The 18,582-nt window shown below is 34.0% G+C and overlaps 2 protein-coding genes across 2 annotated transcripts; both read left to right on the top strand.

Moving 5' to 3' along the window:
- The first annotated feature begins 6,091 nt into the window (after positions 1-6,091).
- On the top strand, positions 6,092-7,537 carry LOC104098960 (caffeoyl-CoA O-methyltransferase 2). Its single transcript, XM_009605815.4, has 5 exons — positions 6,092-6,264; positions 6,378-6,457; positions 6,565-6,709; positions 6,795-6,926; positions 7,031-7,537. Exons 1-5 carry the CDS (start codon positions 6,187-6,189, stop codon positions 7,322-7,324), a joined length of 729 nt encoding a protein of 242 aa, XP_009604110.1. The 5' UTR covers positions 6,092-6,186; the 3' UTR covers positions 7,325-7,537.
- Positions 7,538-11,572: 4,035 nt separating this feature from the next.
- On the top strand, positions 11,573-13,011 carry LOC104098961 (caffeoyl-CoA O-methyltransferase 3). The gene is made up of 5 exons (XM_009605816.4): positions 11,573-11,751; positions 11,881-11,960; positions 12,073-12,217; positions 12,298-12,429; positions 12,515-13,011. Exons 1-5 carry the CDS (start codon positions 11,674-11,676, stop codon positions 12,806-12,808), a joined length of 729 nt encoding a protein of 242 aa, XP_009604111.1. The 5' UTR covers positions 11,573-11,673; the 3' UTR covers positions 12,809-13,011.
- Positions 13,012-18,582: the final 5,571 nt, after the last annotated feature.

The raw sequence follows: 18,582 nt of genomic DNA, 5'->3' as shown, positions 1-18,582 counted from the left end.
TCTTGAAGAAATCCTCAAAATCGCCCAAGAACCGTGCTCCAAAACTCCAAAACGAAATGAAGGAAATGACCATTTTTGGTCCTTAAGTTTCTGCCCCAAAAACACTATTCCGGTCGCTAAAAGTCCAATCCCGTCGCTAAAAGTGATACATCTGGTCGCTAAAGGTGCACACCAGGACTATTTACACCAACAGTTTTATTTCACTAAAAAAGCTCTAACTCCATCATACGAACTCGGAATTCGAGGATTCTTAACCCATTCGTTCAATCGAAACTCAATTCGGAGCTCATTTGTTCAATGTGATACCAATTTCGCTCGTTAAACAATTAACTCATATTTCGCGCTTAAAACTCAATCGCGACTTGATGAAATTAGACCAAACTTTTCAGATCACTCCTATAATTCATTATCAAAATGTCAAAAGTCTCGAAATCGAATTTCGATCTCTAGAACTAAAAATGGACTTTTGGATCATTACATGCTTATATTGAAAACATCAAACTCTTTCTCGATATCCTGTAGTATATCAATCATAACTTCTTGTACTCAACTCCAACTGCCAAACAGTTTAAAGTTCTACAAACTAGATACAAAGTACTACAACTTTCATGTTTTGCTCATCGCCCAACTCCTTATAGATTGCGAGATATAAGCTCCCAAAATCAGCCCTGTGCAGCAGAAATTTCTGGCGATGCACACTGCTGTAGCAAAAACCTGCAGTAGCAGCTTCAGTCAATCGATCATAACATTTTGTATAAATGTCTGAATAACAAATGGTTTATCATTCTGGAAACTAGAATCAAATGGCTACAACTTTCATGTTTTGAAAATGTTCAGATTCCTTATAGTTTTCGAGATATAAGCTTCCAAAGTCAGCTCTGCGATTGCACCGGTTGCTGTCCAATAATAGCTTCTGCAGCAGAAAAATTCCAGCAGCTCCTTTTTGTCCGAAATTCATTCCGTTAACCTTTCGAAATCCACCTGAGGCCCTCGGTACCTTAACCAAATATACCAACATGTCCCAAAATACAATATGAACTTAGTTGAGGCTTCAAACCATGCCAAACAACGCCGAAATTACGAATCGCGCATCGAATCGAATTATGAGTTTTCAATTCTTCCAACTTCTATATTTTGCGCCGAAACATATCAAATCAATTCCGATTGACCTCAAATTTTGCACACAAGTCATAAATGACATAACTGAGTTATGAAAATTTTCAGAATCGGATTTCGACCCCGATATTAAAAAGTCAACCCCTCGGTCAAACTTCCCAAAAATTCAACTTTCGGCATTTCAAGCCTAATTCTACTACGGACTTCCAAATAAAATTCCGATCACGCTCCTAAGTCCAAAATCACCATACGGAACTGTTGGAATCATCAAAATTCTATTCCGGGGTCGTTTGCACATAATTTGACATCCAGTCACTATTTGAACTTAAACTTTTAATTTTTCATCAAAATTCTATATCTCTGGCTAGGGACCTCGGAATTTGATTCCGGGCATACGCCTAAGTCCCAAATCACGATACAGACCTACTAAAATTGTTAAAACACTGATCCGAGTCTGTTTGCTCAAAATATTGACCAAAGTCAACTCAGTTGAGTTTTAAAGCTCTAATTCACATTTAAATTCATTTTTCACCTGAAAACTTTCCGAAATTTTTTTTTTTTTTTTTTTAACGGACTGCACACGCAAGTCGAGTAATGGTAAATAGTGCTTAAATTACATAATTAATCATTAAATTTAAAGATGACATTTTGGGTCATCACTACAAAAGCATATACTATTATTATACCTAAATACAATTAAAATACATGGTATATTATATTTATTTAATTGTATTGACTATGTATAAAAATTGTATGTATTCTGTCTTCAAAATACATGGTATATTCTATTTATCTAATCGAGTTTAGTTAGTACGTACTTTATCAATATATTATCCAACATTTTGAGGATTCGATTATGGGATAATTAAGGAACTGTGTGAAAATTTCTCCCTTTTTTATCCCTTAAGTAAATAAAAGAAGAGTTGTGTGACCCCTTAATTTGTGGATTAGTTTATTTTTAAAACTGCTAAGAGAAGAGAGCGGGCGAAACATAAATAAGGATAAACATCATATCCCTTGATTTGTGCAATCAGTTGCATGTATAACTTTTTTAATGTGCTAATATTTTAAAAAAATCTGCTATATATGGAATAAACAAAAAATGATATCATTTTCTTAAATAACTTTTTAAAAGTGCTCACCCGTGTATTTTTCTCATGAATGAATAAATTATGAAAAAGTTGGGAAAGTAGAAAAATACATAGGTGTATATAAGGTTAAAAGCTTTCTTCATACAAGATGGAGTATGATTCTAATTTATAAAAATATGGGTCAAGTTAGGTGGGTTGGGTTATGACCCATTGTTTAGTCCATCTTGACCCAACCCATCTTAGCCCAAGAATACTTTGGGTTGGATTGGACAATGACTCATTTATTGACTCAGCTCATCTTATCTCGCCCAAATTCAGTCCAACCCGCCCATTTGCCACTCTTGGGCCTACAATGTGATGTGTGGGTTTTCTTGTAATACTTTAGACCTATTTTCTTATCCATCTTTACCTTATTCTTTTCCACCAAACCCACTATAAGTAATCAAGAACCTTAATTTAATGGGAGAAATTCAAAAATAGCCAGATTTATCAGTGGTCATTCAAAAATAGTCACAGTTTCAAAAATCATCGAAATTTAGTCATTTTTCATGTAAAGATAAATCTGAACGAAAACACTGTTCAAGATCCGGAAAATACTCCAGCATAATATACTGGAATTCCAGTATAATATACTGGAGTTTGGAGTTCCAGTATACTTTGCTGGAACTCCAGTATATTATACTGGAGCCAGCAAAGTATACCGGTCCAGCATAATATGCTGGAAGTTCATACACAAGTGCACCGAACTTCAGTATATTATGCTGGACCGGTCTCTGTTGCAGCAAAATAGTGGCTATTTTTCAATGACTTGACAAACGTCGGCTATTTTTGAATGACCAGTCCAAAAACTGGCTAGCCCGTGCCATTTTAACTAATTTAACGTACATCCAATACCAGTCTCTTATCAAAGTCTAATTTTAAAGCATTAGTAAGAAAAAGCTCTAGGTATAACATAAACTCTATAAGAATCAAAAGTGTAGCAGTCAAAATATTTGCTTCTCTTTATATTTTATTCTAAGCATTAATCACACGAAGAGTTCCACACACAAGAATAACACTATAAGGATCAGAAGTGTGTATACAAATGCAAATGGCAGAGAAAATATTTTTATACGAAATATATATTTGCTTCTTCTTAAATATTAAAATTATCGACGGCTTGAATTTATCACTAAAGCTTAAAGCCTCAAACTGTTCAACTTTTGATCCTAAGGTATAATCCTAAATAAAAACAATCTTCAACTTCAAAGAAGACGAAAATAATATAGAACTAATAATAATTTTGGAGAAGTTTACCGAATATTACCTTTTGCGGCAGCACAACAACTTAAAACGAATACCCCTTCAAATATTCATGATGAAGAATATGGAATATTATCTTCTTCTCCTCCTTTTTCTAAATAGATTCGTGGTTCAAGTTTATATGCATTGAATGAATGAATCGTAAATACAGTTCGAATAGAAAAAATATGGCAAGTTATACATTTATCGGCTATTATGTTTAGCAGCGGCTATATTATGTAATTTTTCCGAAATAGAAGGAGATTAAGTTAACGGAAAACATATAGTTTAATTATAAAAAGAAAAGAAGATGATAGTGGAATAAGGGAGTGTGTTAGAGTTCATATGACATAATGACATATTTTATCCGATATATTACGATTGAATTTTATTTATATTTAATCAACAAAAATAAATGACGGTAAAAGAAAAGTAATTATTACAAATTATATTAACATGTGAATAATTAACATGAAAAACATCCTGCCTAACATATAGGTGGAAGCTGTACGCCAACCTTTAAAAAGATGGTAGAGAACTAATAATAATTTTGGGAAGTTTGACAAATTTTGTTACTTTAATTAATTGCTATACTATATTAATAAGACATAATCCAGGATCACATTTCAGATAAAAAATTATACTCGTCTCCTCATCTAGTATAAGTCCTATTAACTATGGTATCTCCTCATCAAAAAAAAATATATGAGTATTTCGTCTCCTCAACTAGTAAAAAAAGTATTCGCCTATAATATTTTAGATGGATTGAACATCCTAGATATTGTGTGCTAGTTTAAATATTATAGTTATACACAACATTAAAGTGCTTTATTGTAGAAATATTTTATCTCTGACCTTTCAAGTAATACAATATCATCCTTTATTGCAAACTCACAAACTTAGTGACATAATTAACCACACAAGGGAATAAATCAGTGAAATAGAGTTTACTCAAATAGAATATTTGTGGATATATACTCAACATTAGCCATATGTTTAGGCAATAGAATCTCTGGCACTCCTTCGCCATCATGTATAAATATTTATCCTGCATATTTAATTCTCTGGATGAAATTCTCTTCACAAAAATTATTAGTGATCTTCGCCAATTCATTATCGCAATAATCCTGCGCTCCAAAGAACCAAGCTTGAAAACGAAGTGAAAGTACTAAAATTATTTTCTAATTACATAATAACTAATAGTAATTCCTAAAAAAACGATTCTACTTATTACAAAAGATAATACTTTAAAAATAATGCAATGCAAGAAATTAAGAGAAATCTTGACCACAGTTGATTGTAAGGCTCTACTGTTACATTACGAAAACAAGCAGTTCCACAAGTACAATGATTGTCGTCTTTAATTTATGAAATATCATAACCATATTAATTATTTGTAAACTACAAAAAGGGAGAAAGTTAAACATATTTGTGGTATAATATAAGCATGCTACGAAGAAGAAGAAGAAGTAGGCGGTGAGGAGATTTGACCCAAAAGCAACTTTGTAGGTTTGGTGTAGTGTAGTCTAAATGGAAAAGAAATCATGCCTCAACTGATTTGCAATTATATTCTTAAATTATATAAATATTAAAAGTCATAAAAATTGATTAATAATTTGGAGATATTTTTATCGTTCAATATTTAGTATAAATTATTCATGTTTTTATAATAAATATAAATAGATAGATATAGATATAGATATAAATATAGATAGATATAGAAATATGAATATAGATTATTCTTCAATAATTCAATGATTTCAAGTACTCCATCAGTTTTATTCATGAAGCTGCATTTTGTCTCCCAATCTTGAGTCATAAAATATACTTTCTATGAATCCACCTACACCACCAACCCTTTTTTCCACTCCAACAACCCACCTACACTTTGCTCTTTTTTTATTTTTTATTTAAATGTGATGACCAGGAAAAAAAATGAAAGAAAAGAGAGAAAGTGACTTTATCCACTTATGAAGTTTCCTCGGTTGCTCAGTTGCTATACTATGAGAACGGGAGTCAAGAGTGGCAACGTTGGTACACTCACCAAACTCTTAAGCATCTTCGGTAAGTCATTTTTTGAAAACTGTTTTTCTGAAGAAATTTTTTCGGTATTTAGTTGTTGGGCGTGAAACACATTTTTGGAAAAGCATCTACGTATTAAAATGATAATAATGTTAGTAAAACCGAATACAAAAAATTTGATACTGCTAATTATTGAATATAATATAAGTATTAGCTGAAGAAGTGATAAATGTTAAAAAAGTTATGAAATAAAATAATTAACTTTTGCTAATAAGCAACCAACTACAGTTATTACTCCTAACTTATCATTATGTTTACTCGGTTAAGACTAATCCTCTTCAAACAAATTAAGAATTCTCTTGATTCTGAATTCGTCAAAGAAAGGCCTGGTGGTGGATATTATTTTTTTAGGTAATGCATTTAATTATGAAGTCAAAAAGGGAGTTGCTCATTTGGCTGTATTGTCCCACAAATTGTAAGAGGAAGAACGACACTTCACCAACTTCCTATCATTTTCAGCCAACCAACCCCTCCACTCTTTTTTATGCCTCTTTCGTTTCCTATATAAATAAACCATTTTCATTTTTCCAAAAGCAGGTTGCTAACTTAGACTTATCTACTTTCAAAGATAGTTACTAATATATCCACTTCAACACCAACGAAAGAACAAGCAGCAATGGCAACCAATGGAGAAAATGGAAGACATCAAGAAGTTGGACACAAGAGTCTCTTGCAAAGTGATGCCCTTTATCAGGTATACCACTTTTTTACATCCATATATTGTCATACAATAAATTAATTCCCTTTATGCAGAACTTTTATAAACATATTAGATTTTAATCAATTGTCTGATTTGTGTTTCAACAGTACATTCTTGAAACAAGCGTGTACCCAAGAGAGCCTGAACCCATGAAAGAGCTAAGGGAGATTACTGCAAAACATCCTTGGTAACTTTCTCTTACTTTACTTTTAACTTTAGTTCATGCAAATTGAATATTTAATTGTTGTAATTTGCTAGTTGGAAGTATAACAACCATTCATTTGAATAAAACAGGAACCTCATGACCACCTCTGCCGATGAAGGTCAATTCTTGAGCATGCTTCTTAAACTCATTAATGCCAAGAACACAATGGAAATTGGTGTTTTTACTGGTTACTCTCTTCTTGCTACTGCCATGGCTCTTCCCGATGATGGCAAGGTAATTAACTTTTACTAAATGCTAATAGTCTAGCAGATAATAATTGAACTTTTAAATTTGTACTAATTTGCTGAAATTGCTTCAGATTCTAGCTATGGATATTAACCGGGAAAACTATGAGATTGGCCTTCCAATAATTGAAAAGGCTGGACTAGCTCACAAAATAGTATTCAGAGAAGGACCTGCACTTCCTGTTCTTGACCAAATGATTGAGGACGTAAGTACCAATAATCCCATGAGCACAATATCACATACGTAAATAAATTGAAAACTTGTGTACGATGGTTAATGTTAATTTTTGTGAAACATTTTTTGTAACAGGGCAAATACCATGGATCATATGACTTCATATTTGTGGACGCTGACAAAGACAATTACTTGAACTATCACAAGAGATTAATCGACTTGGTCAAAGTTGGGGGACTAATTGGATATGACAACACCCTATGGAATGGATCAGTGGTTGCACCACCAGATGCACCCCTTAGGAAATATGTTAGGTATTATAGGGATTTCGTATTGGAACTCAACAAGGCTTTGGCTGCTGATTCAAGAATTGAAATCTGTCAGCTTCCCGTTGGCGATGGCATCACCCTTTGCCGACGCATTAGTTAAATAAACAGAACTATTGTCCATTTGTGGCAACCAAGAATGCTAGCTCATGGCAATGGAGGATTTATTATTTTTGGAATTCCCCTGTTCTGTATCATTCGTTATTCAACCTTTTTTTGTTATTTCTCTTTTCTATTGAAGGTTGCATTGTCTATGTTACCTCTTGTTTATTTCCTAATGTATTTTTATAAATAAAATAAAAGTCAAGTTCAAAGACTGAATGTCCAAAATGTCACAGGTCAGTGGAGCTAGTGGAGAAATCTGTTATGTCACACCCATCACCAAACACGTGCGAAATGCAGTTTCGAACCAAAAAGAAAAGGTTTGAAAGTTTCAATAAGTAAAAGTCGTTCATCCCCAAACTAATACTAGTAGTAGACTACTAGTATTGACTAGCTAGATGCATCTCTCGATGGCTACCAAACACCACGCGATAGAAAACGCCTCGTACTCATTTGATGCATTCGTGCAGATTTTAGGGCGATTTTGGGTGATTGGAACATCCAAAAAAAGAAAGAAAAAAAAACAGCTTCCAAACCTAAAAACATTGGATCAAATTAATTTCTAAAGGGGACTATTGTTCTATTTTTGGGCCAATGCACTAAAATCAACCAAATTCTCAAGGGAGGTTTGCACAAATAGGATCATATCACGCTGCTATTTAGCTTTTGTCTATGTTTAAGTATTGCGAGAGTAGGTTGGCGGGGCATAACTCGGCATAACTTTAAGCAAGTTATATCCCGACCCGGCTTATTAAATTTTTGAAAAATATTGGATTCTAAATTTTTGGCCAGGGTGGGGAGGGATCGGATAGCCTACTTCAGATTCTCCCGCCACCGGAGGTCGGAATTTTGCCACCATCCGAAAATTAGAATTCAAGTTCAGAGTTGAGTCATGCAAATGAAATCTGGCGTTCTAATACGGAAATCTTATCACGTTTTCTCTACAACAAAAATCTATATGCCTAAACTGGACGACTTTATGTTGCTTCATCCCAATTACATCTGACAGACTCCCGTTGGAGAAACTAATTACACCATATATTTAAAGCAATTAAGCAAATTACATTTGGCAATGTGATAGTTGTCTTCAACAGATCTTTTCCAACTACTTGATTTTGACATCGTTAGGGAGTTTGGCTAATATCATACAATGGAGGGTATTGGAGCAAGCTAAACTCACCGGAAGTATTATTCCGTCCACAAAGCTCCTCGCCGGATTTAACCTCGCAAATGTGATAATTCGGGGAGAAATTTTATTACTCATAAATACGGAAGGAGTAATGAAAATAACTTTTTTCGAAGTGGTAGATAGTGATATGAGATACAACATCATCCTGGGAAGGTCATGGTTGTACGAGATGAAAGTTGTACCATCAATTTCGGTCTCCAGTAGCAAAGGAGAGGAACACATGGCATAGCAATTACAGGGATCGGCACCTACTCTTGAACTAGATGTAGTTATCCAGGCGTCGAAAAATTATTAGGTGACGAGATATTTCCAAGTTCCAGAAGAGACCGATGCAACGAAGTCTACATCGGAAGAACTGGAGCAAGTCGCATTGTTCGAAGAATCCCTCGAAAGGAAATTCCACTTGGGGACAGGACTGCATCCAAAACTCAGGTCCGATTTCATTATATTCCTTAAATCTAACGTCGATTGTTTTGCATGGTCGCATGAAGATATTACAGGAATCCCGACAGAGGTAGTCGTACACAAGTTAAGGTTGGATCCTAACATACCTCCGGTAAGACAAAAGAAGCGCCCGATCGCTGAAGCTAGGAATAAATTTGTCAAAGAAGAGGTAACCCGCTTATTTAATATCGTTTCGATCCGAGAGGTAAGATATTCGGACTAGCTAGCTAATGTAGTAGCACTTCCTAAGAAAAACAATAAGTTTTGCATGTGTTTATATTATAAAGATCTTAACAACGCATGCCCGAAAGACTCGTTCCCACTACCAAACATCAATCAAATGATTGATGCTACGTCCGGGCACGAATTAATGAGTTTCTTCGATGCTTATTTCGGGTACAACCAAATTAAGATGAACCCAAAAGATCAGGAAAAAACTTCATTTATAATAAATATCAGTATATATTGTTACAATGTGATACCCTTTGGGTTGAAAAACACCGGAGCCACTTATCAGCGACTCGTGAACAAGATGTTTGAAAATTAAATAGTAAAAACTATGGAAGTTTATATAGATAATATGCTCGTTAAGTCTTCAAATGCAGGTGGTCATCTTAAACATTTGTAAGAAACTTTCGACATCCTAAGGAAGCATAATATGAAACTTAATCCCAAGAAATGCGCGTTCGGGGTCAGCTCTGGTAAGCTACGGAGATTTTTGGCATCCCAAAGGGGGATTGAGGTAAACCCCGATAAGATCAAAGTCATAGAAGATATCCCGGACAAACTATCAAACATGAAGGAAGTCCAAAGTCTTACGTGGAGATTGGCAGCTTTGAGCAGATTCATTTTCCGGTCGTCAAAAAAGTGTCATCATTTCTTCGCACTGCTCAAAAATAAAAAAAGTTTCGAATGAACCCTGGAGTGCCAGCAAGCTTTGATGGATTTAAAGAAGTACTTGTCAAGCCCTCCATTGCTTTCAAAATCAAAAGAAGGGGGAAACGTTGTAGTTTACCTCGCGGTCTCGAAAGTTGCGGTAAGTACAGTTTTAGTCCAAGAGGATGAAGGTACGCAATCTCTTAGTGACAGAAAATTACCATCAGAAACCATTAATCTATTAAAGACCACTCTCTCTAATTAATTTGATATGACACTTTTCTTTTTCAGTCAATTTAAAAAAGTATGACCGTATTTTTATATTTAAAACTCTTCAATTTCAAAATTTTTATTTTAATGATATGATATATTTAAGATCACAAATTATAAATATACTTTTGGTGTGTTTAAAAAAAATCTTTGTTTTTAAAATCTCATGCCTAATTAAACACCACTGTATGAATAAAATAGAGGAGTAACATTTTGTTATTTGCGCATTCATGATTTCTAATATTGAACCATTTCATTTACACTCTTTATCTCAAATTATTTGTTTTGTATCACTGTAAGAGCCAAGTTGACCAGTGTAAGAATAAGATTACTCATAGAGTTTCGTTGTCTAAAAATAATACTTAAGTTCTGAGAAATTTAGAGAAATACGACATATAAGTTTGAATTTCTCAGCAGCAATATAAATTTAAAAAAAAAATTATTAGCAACCTTTAATAAATGTTTTTTACAAAATATTCTTCAGTACTCAAACAAACGCCAACAAACTTAAGAAAAAGTAAAATAATTATATGCCTCTCGCCCATTATTTGTAAGACATATTATTTGTTAACGTAAAATTTGTTAATATCCAAATAATCAGGTGTCATGCGCAAACCAGTAAAGTAAACCTTAAACAACGATAAATCAGACAACAAAAGAGAAATATACCAAAAGAGACACAAACATTTAACGTGGTTCGTTCAATTGACCTACATCTACGGGTGGAGATGAGCAATCCACTATATAAAATAGAGTACAAAAATATCGAGATAACAACTTCACAAAAAGGCAAACACAAGTGACATACTAACACTTGTCTCGAAAAATTCTTCCCTTAAACAAGACTCTCAAACTTCGTATGGCTACACTGTGGAAGCTGATGAATGAGAAAAAATGATCCTCAATTTATAAAAATCCAAAAATTTTCCTCCAAGAAAATGGATTAGCCAAATATGAGAGATTTATAATTTCCTTCTAAAAAAGGAAAAATTCAATTATGTTGTCATTTCCTTCAAAGAATATAAAAAGCAACTATGGTAAGAAAATCAAGACAAACACCTAACTATACAACCCGTTTTAAGTCAACAAACATAGAAAAAGAAGTAAAATAACGCTTTTAAAAGAAAATTTCTGCGATGCGTTGTCCACTTGACGTGGTCTCTTCAATAAAGAATACTCTTCTTTCTGAATTCGTAAAGGAAAGTAGCCCATAAGTTATATACTGAAATTTGAAACTAGGAAAGTACGAGCCGGTGGTGGGTATTTGTTAGGTAATGCATTTGAAGTCAAAATTGGAGTTGGTCGTTTGTCTGTATTGTCCCATATATGACTTATGAGCAAGAACGAAACTCACCAACTTTTTTTACCCAGAAAAAAAAAAAAAAAAAACTCAACAACTTTCAATCATTTTCAGCCAACCAACCCCTCCACTCTTTTTTATGCCTCTTTCGTTTCCTATATAAATAAACCATTTTCATTTCTCCAAAAGCAGGTTGCTAACTTAGACTTATCTACTTTCAAAGATAGTTACTAATATATCCACTTCAACGCCAACGAAAGAACAAGCAGCAATGGCAACCAATGGAGAAAATGGAAGACATCAAGAAGTTGGACACAAGAGTCTTTTGCAAAGTGATGCCCTTTACCAGGTAACCAAATTACATGCAAATGAAACCACATATATACCCCTTTTTATCCATATTGTCATACAAGAAATTAATTCCCTTTTGTGCAAAACTTTTATGGAAAAGTTGATTTTTTGTTTTTTACTTCAACAGTACATTCTTGAAACAAGCGTGTATCCAAGAGAGCCTGAACCCATGAAAGAGCTAAGAGAGATTACTGCAAAACACCCCTGGTAACTTTCTCCTGGTTTACTTTTAACTTTAGTTCATGCAAATTGAATACTCAATTGTGGTAACTTTCTAGCTGGATTTAAGTATTAATATCATTCAATTAAATAATAACAGGAACATCATGACCACCTCTGCTGATGAAGGGCAATTCTTGAGCATGCTTCTTAAACTCATCAATGCCAAAAACACAATGGAGATTGGTGTTTTTACTGGTTACTCTCTTCTTGCTACTGCCATGGCTCTTCCTGATGATGGCAAGGTAATTAATTTTTACCAACTACTTCTCGTAGATGATAATCCAACATATAAACTTATACTAATTTGTATAAATTGCTTCAGATTTTAGCCATGGATATCAACCGGGACAACTACGAGATTGGTCTTCCAGTAATTGAAAAGGCTGGACTAGCTCACAAAATTGAATTCAAAGAAGGCCCTGCACTTCCCGTTCTTGATCAAATGATTGAAGACGTAAGTACCAAAATACCAAATGAATAAATTGGAAACTTGTCTATAATAGTTAAAATTAATGTTTGTTTATCATTTTCTGTAACAGGGCAAATACCATGGATCATATGACTTCATATTTGTGGACGCTGACAAAGACAATTACTTGAACTATCACAAGAGATTAATCGACTTGGTCAAAGTTGGGGGACTAATTGGATATGACAACACCCTATGGAATGGATCAGTGGTTGCACCACCAGATGCACCCCTTAGGAAATATGTTAGGTATTATAGGGATTTCGTATTGGAACTCAACAAGGCCTTGGCTGCTGATCAGAGAATTGAAATTTGTCAGCTTCCCGTTGGGGATGGCATCACTCTCTGCCGCCGCATCAGTTAAATTTACAGGGCTAGTTCATGGCATTGGAAGATTTATTATTTTTGGAATTCCCCTGTTTCGAATCATTCGTTATTTTACCTTTTATTTTTAATTCTCTCTTTTCTTGTAAAGGTTGCATTGTCGATGTTACCGGCTCTACTTAATTTTTCAACGATGTATTTTTATGGAATAAATGACAAAAAAGTCCAAGTTCAAATATCAAAGGTCCAAAATGTCATCTGGTCAATGGGGCTAGTTGCGAATCTGTTACGTCATACAGATGACCAACTGGCAACTGGTGCAAAATAGAGTTTCGGAAAAAGAAAAGGTTTGAATAAGTAGTGGGCGTTTGGACACAAGAATTGTGGGGGAAAAAGTAATTTTTTTTCAAGTTAAAAATGGTATTTGAAAAAATTAGAGTTTTGTTTGGACAAGAATACAAATTGGAATTGTTTTTGAATTTTTGTGAGTGTTTTGAAGTGAAAATTGTGAAAAAATAATTTTTTGAAGTTTTTCAAATTTTAAAAAAATTCAGAATTCAACTTCAAATGAAATTTGAAATTTTCATGACCATTCCGAAAAGAAAAAAATTCAAAAAAAATTGAAAATTTTCTATGGCCAAACGGGCCCAAAAAGTCGTCATTCAGCGGCTAAGATTGGAAAAGAATAATATAAAAGGTGGCAAGACTTTTGATAGGCGACTACGACCTATTCATATGAATTATGAAAAAAGGAGAAATAAAATGAACTATTAACTAGTACTGACTAGTTAAATGCATCTCTACCCAAACTATACAGAATACCTCATACTGATACTGATGAATTGATGCAGACTGTAGCGCGATTTTTGGGTGATTGAAACCTCCATAAACTAAAACATATATGGATCAATATGTAAGGCTTTAGTAATATCAATAAACTGTCCTTTTAACCGCAAAAAAGAAAAAGGATCAATATTACTGTCTAAATGGGACTATTCTATTGTTCTATTTTTGGGCTAATGACCTAAAATGAAATCAACCTAATTCACAATTTTGATATTAGCCAGGCTGGCGAGGAATAGGACTGGTATTGAGCTTCGCTTGGTTGGAAATTGGAACTAAGACTTGAGATTTTGGGCTTCTGAGTTAACCTTATCATGTTTCTAACCTCAAGTTTTCTATACAACAAAATCCGTTTGACTAATTTGGACGAGTTTATGTTGCTTCATTCCAATTACATCTGACAGACTCGCTCGTATTGAAAAAAAGATACACCATACATACAAGAAAATTATATGGCATCGAAATAGTTATTTTCAGTAGATCTTCTCAAGTAAGCAGTATCTTTCCTTATGTTCCTTTTCATTTTTTCAAATAGAGAACTGATGAACTACCTTTTTATGAGGAGAAAGAAATATAAATAACATATATAATTCTTACCCCTAACCATTTAGTTAATAGCCAAATACATAAGCGGCTCCGTAAAATACATGTGTCATCCATTTATTAGTGCCCTTTCCATGTTAGGGTGTTTGTAACTCACACAATTCATTTTCAAGAGAGATTGAGTTGGAGTGTCTAATAAAAATAATCTTTAATTTATGTGTCAATAATAAAATTCATGATAATTTTATGGGGCGCTTATGTATTTGACCTTAATTAGTGGTCGGTAGATTAAGATATATATATATTTCCTTCGATCCACAATAAGTGATTAATTTATCTTGGACACACTCATTAAGGAAATACAAAATTTTAGACAAAAATAATTAGCGTGACTAAACTATCTTTAATTAAATATTGCAATATAGTTAATGTAAGAAATAAAAGATTTTTTAGGGATACGTACATAAGGGTAATTTTGGAAAAATAAATTAATTTTTTTCTTGATTATATAAATGGACACTTGTTTTGGACCAAAATAAAAAGATAAATTGATCACTTATTGTGAACCGAAGAAATTATACTTCTTCTTTTGTTTTGTTAATTCTATGACAAAGAATATAAAAGTATCAATAGTAAATTGATCACTTATTGTGATAACAGGAATTATACTTCTTCTTTTGTTTTGTTAATTCTATGACAAAGGATGTAAAAGTATTAATAGTAAATGTTATGTGACAACATCGGAAGGGAAAAGGCAGAAAAGAAACAAAAAGGGAAAAGGCGAGCTCCTTGCAAAGAGGAAGAGCAACGAGAAACCCACGTGTCGTGCCCAAAATCAATCAATACACGCAAGCTAAGCGTAACGTCATCAACGAACTAGTAATATATATAATCAAATTCAAAGCTACCCTTCTGAGTTATGATTACGCAAAGACGCAAACTTCACAACTTCTTTATTTAGTACATCTAAAATACGTAAAGAGTATATACAATTTTGTATCTATCTAAAAAGTTAAAACTGTTAGGTAAGTGATATTTTATATGTCAATGCCATACAATATGGGTGATTTATGTGGTGTCCAATTTTCGCGTGCATTGATTCTAGAAGAACCCGGTTCTTTTAAGTGTTCCTTAACCTACTGTTGCTGAAATAATAAATGCTGAAAGTAAAGAACACAAGTATTTTTACGTGAAAAATACCCGGCTCAAAAGGTGAAAAAACCACGACCTACTACTCAGTAAGATTTTCCCCAACACTTTACTAAATCACTCAGCCAAAACATCATTTACAAAGACTATTTGTAAACCTCTTATCCCGTTGTGGCAACCAGCCTCTAACTGTTGCGACAACTTCAAGTTAACTCTAACTTGAATACTCGGAGTACCTATTATTATTGCTTCCAGATAAAGCTGAAAGGTACAATTTGAAAACCACCAACTACAATTGAACTAGAACAAAAGACGGACACTTGGAACTGGTTCTTCTATCTAGTTCATGTAGCTTCAGGTTCGCACACTTGAATCACACAAGAATTGCTTGCAAAATGCCTTGATATTTTGCTCTCAACTCACGTTTAACTTCTATTTTTGCGCGTACCTGTAGAATGAGAACATCCTGCAATATATAGAGTTAGTAGAATAAGAAACAACTAGAGTTCTAATGCTACTCTTCCTTGGTGGAAGAGTTCTAGTTATCCTTAACTTCTAACTCCTCACTTATCTTGGATAGTGTTCTCTTTGAGTAAGGAGTCATTCTCCTTATCAAATATGCAAATTTTTCAATCAGGAGATATCAGATATAACAAGTTAAGCTTATCTCCTTCACGTGCATCTCTCATGCTCGAATCTGCCTGTGTCTGTGTACACAGGGGATGGACTCGGTTCATACCTGAGATTCCTTTGTCAATCTTCAAAACAAAACTCCACTTGGGCCAACAAATTTCCCTTTTTTGATAATGACAAACTCTGTGCTTTTCATAAGCTTAGGCCATGTTTCAACTCAGCCCAACATCAACACAATGTTAGAACATTTTACCTTTTTAAAGTAACTTATCATCAAGGAACAGGTTCATTAGGTTATAAACATCACTGTCCAAAGTGAAAGCATAACTTTTTCCCCCCTTTTGGCATCATCGAAAAGTTGCATAATAATGTTAGATAACCATATTTTAAATAAAACTTACTCATAGCCACTGGGGCTACTTCACATGCAATTATGGATTAATCATCATATATTAATCTAAGGATATTAGCCATCTAAGAAATATAAACAAACAGTTAGAGCAAAAGACAGTGAATTTCATTGATTGATAAGATCCTACCACAAAGCATAAGAAGAAATAAAAATATTGGAACATGAGCAAAAGAAACAAAAAAATCCCGAATTGGGTCACTGGTTGATCTACACTAGGCTAGGAGGCTTAAGGCTGGGAAGGACCAGGTTCTTGATTTTTGGCTTGGAGTAGTTTCAGCATATCTTGAAGAATGTCATCATTCTTCTCCTTTTCTTTTGCCAGCTCAGCTCTGAGAGCATCTCTCTTAGTCTCCACTTCTGCCAATCTCTTCTTCAGCCTATCAATCTCAGCATCCTTAAGATGAACCAAGGCTCGCACTTTGCTATTCACTGGTACCTTTTTGGATGAACCATGTTCTTTAGGAGTGGTTTGGACTTTATAGTCACAAGCAGTCAGAGTATTTTCCCCAAAATAATCCTTGCTTGTAACAACCTCCCATTTTTTGATGGGTACCTTGAAGTGTGCAAGTACAGCTGTGAGAATAAAGCCATAGGGTATGGCATGAGTCTTGGTGCCATTTAGAACCCTATCAAGTACAGTACTCTGAGCACCCTCATTCTCTTTTTCTTTTCCTTTTTCATTTTTACCACCAACCGTTCCATACTTAGTAATTTCAATACCTGTCATGGATCCTACCAGCACAAACATATTCTCCAAATTCATAGCAACCTCATAAATAGTTTCAGGAGTAACTTTAGGGACAGATGATACATGTTCAGTCTCAGAAGAAACCATTTCTTCTCCCTCAGTAGCAGACTTAAACGAGTCTTCAGATTTCTGAGGTTCCTGGACCTGGCTATCCTTCAATTGCTTATCTAATTTCTTAGATAATGCGCTCCCAGCCCCAGTCTTGAGAGCAAATGTCTTAGTTCTTCCTTTCTTAGATAGATGTGTGGTTGAAGGTGTGATAGATGGTGTGGGTGTGGTTTCCTTGGGTGGGGATGGAGGATTTTCATAAGGGTTTGCCATTTTTGAGTTTGGAAGCTTTAGAAAACGAGTTTGTGTGAGAGTAGAAGAGGAGAGAAGTTTGAGAGAATTTGGATGGTTTGAAAATTTAGAAGTGAAGAAACAAATGAATCCTAATCAATATAAAGTGGAGGATTTCACTTGAGTAACGGCAGCTTTTGCAGAAGCCTACTCAAGTTGCAAGTCAGTTTGAAAAGACGTTCAAGACTATCCCTAGAATCTAGACACTTAATGCGGTTAGGACTTCTTTTGAACGGAACTGGTTCATTTTGTAACGGATAAGTCCAAAAAGGATTTGGGATTAGATGGGACTCTTCTTTTAATCATTATCTAAATATAATTATTATAAATTATGCAGAGTGTAGAATACATACCAAGTAATCTTGATGAACTAGGTTCTTCACTGAGAAATTTCTTGTGTAAGTCTGAATTTTTCAAGAAAATAGAGATAATATCATTAGAGATTAATGAGTCATTTTAGAACATGGCATAGGAGTATACTATTGAAAGTATGATACTGAGCAAAATCTAATCTAACTATATACAAAATTTACAGATTTTCTAACCAAAAAAAAAAAATTATTTTTTTTATTTTTTATTTTGATTGTGAAATTTTGAACTGGTCCATTTAGGTGATCTTAATCATCCCTAATTCTAAATTTTTTCTTTCAAAGTGATCTCTACTTAGAGATTTTGTAAGATGTCAGCTATTTGCTTGTCAGTAGTAAAATATTCCATAGTGATCAAACCCTTTTTTCATAGTTGTCCCTCAAAAAGTGATGTCAAACATCTATGTGCTTAGTTCTCTTGTGATGAATCGGGTTCTTGGTCATACTAATTGCACTATTATTATCACAAAAGATGGTGATACAACTAACATCAATTCCAAAGTCCATTAATTATTGTTTGATCCACAACAATTGAGCACAACATGAAGCAACAGCAACATACTCAGCTTCAGCAGTAGATAAGGCCACATAATTTTACTTTTTGGTAGTCCAAGACACAAGACATGAGCCAAGAAAGTGTGCCATACCTGAGGTGCTCTTTCCACAAGAAAACCTGCATAATCAGCATCAGCATATCCCACTAGATTAAAATTACTACCTTTTGGATACCATAGACAAAGGTCAGTGGTGCCTTTTAGGTATCTCAAAATCCTCTTGAC

Source organism: Nicotiana tomentosiformis, chromosome 2 (genome assembly GCF_000390325.3).
Source record: "Nicotiana tomentosiformis chromosome 2, ASM39032v3, whole genome shotgun sequence".
NCBI lineage: Eukaryota > Viridiplantae > Streptophyta > Magnoliopsida > Solanales > Solanaceae > Nicotiana > Nicotiana tomentosiformis.
Note: the sequence above shows the minus strand (reverse complement) of the source record. Positions and strands in the feature narration are given on the sequence as shown.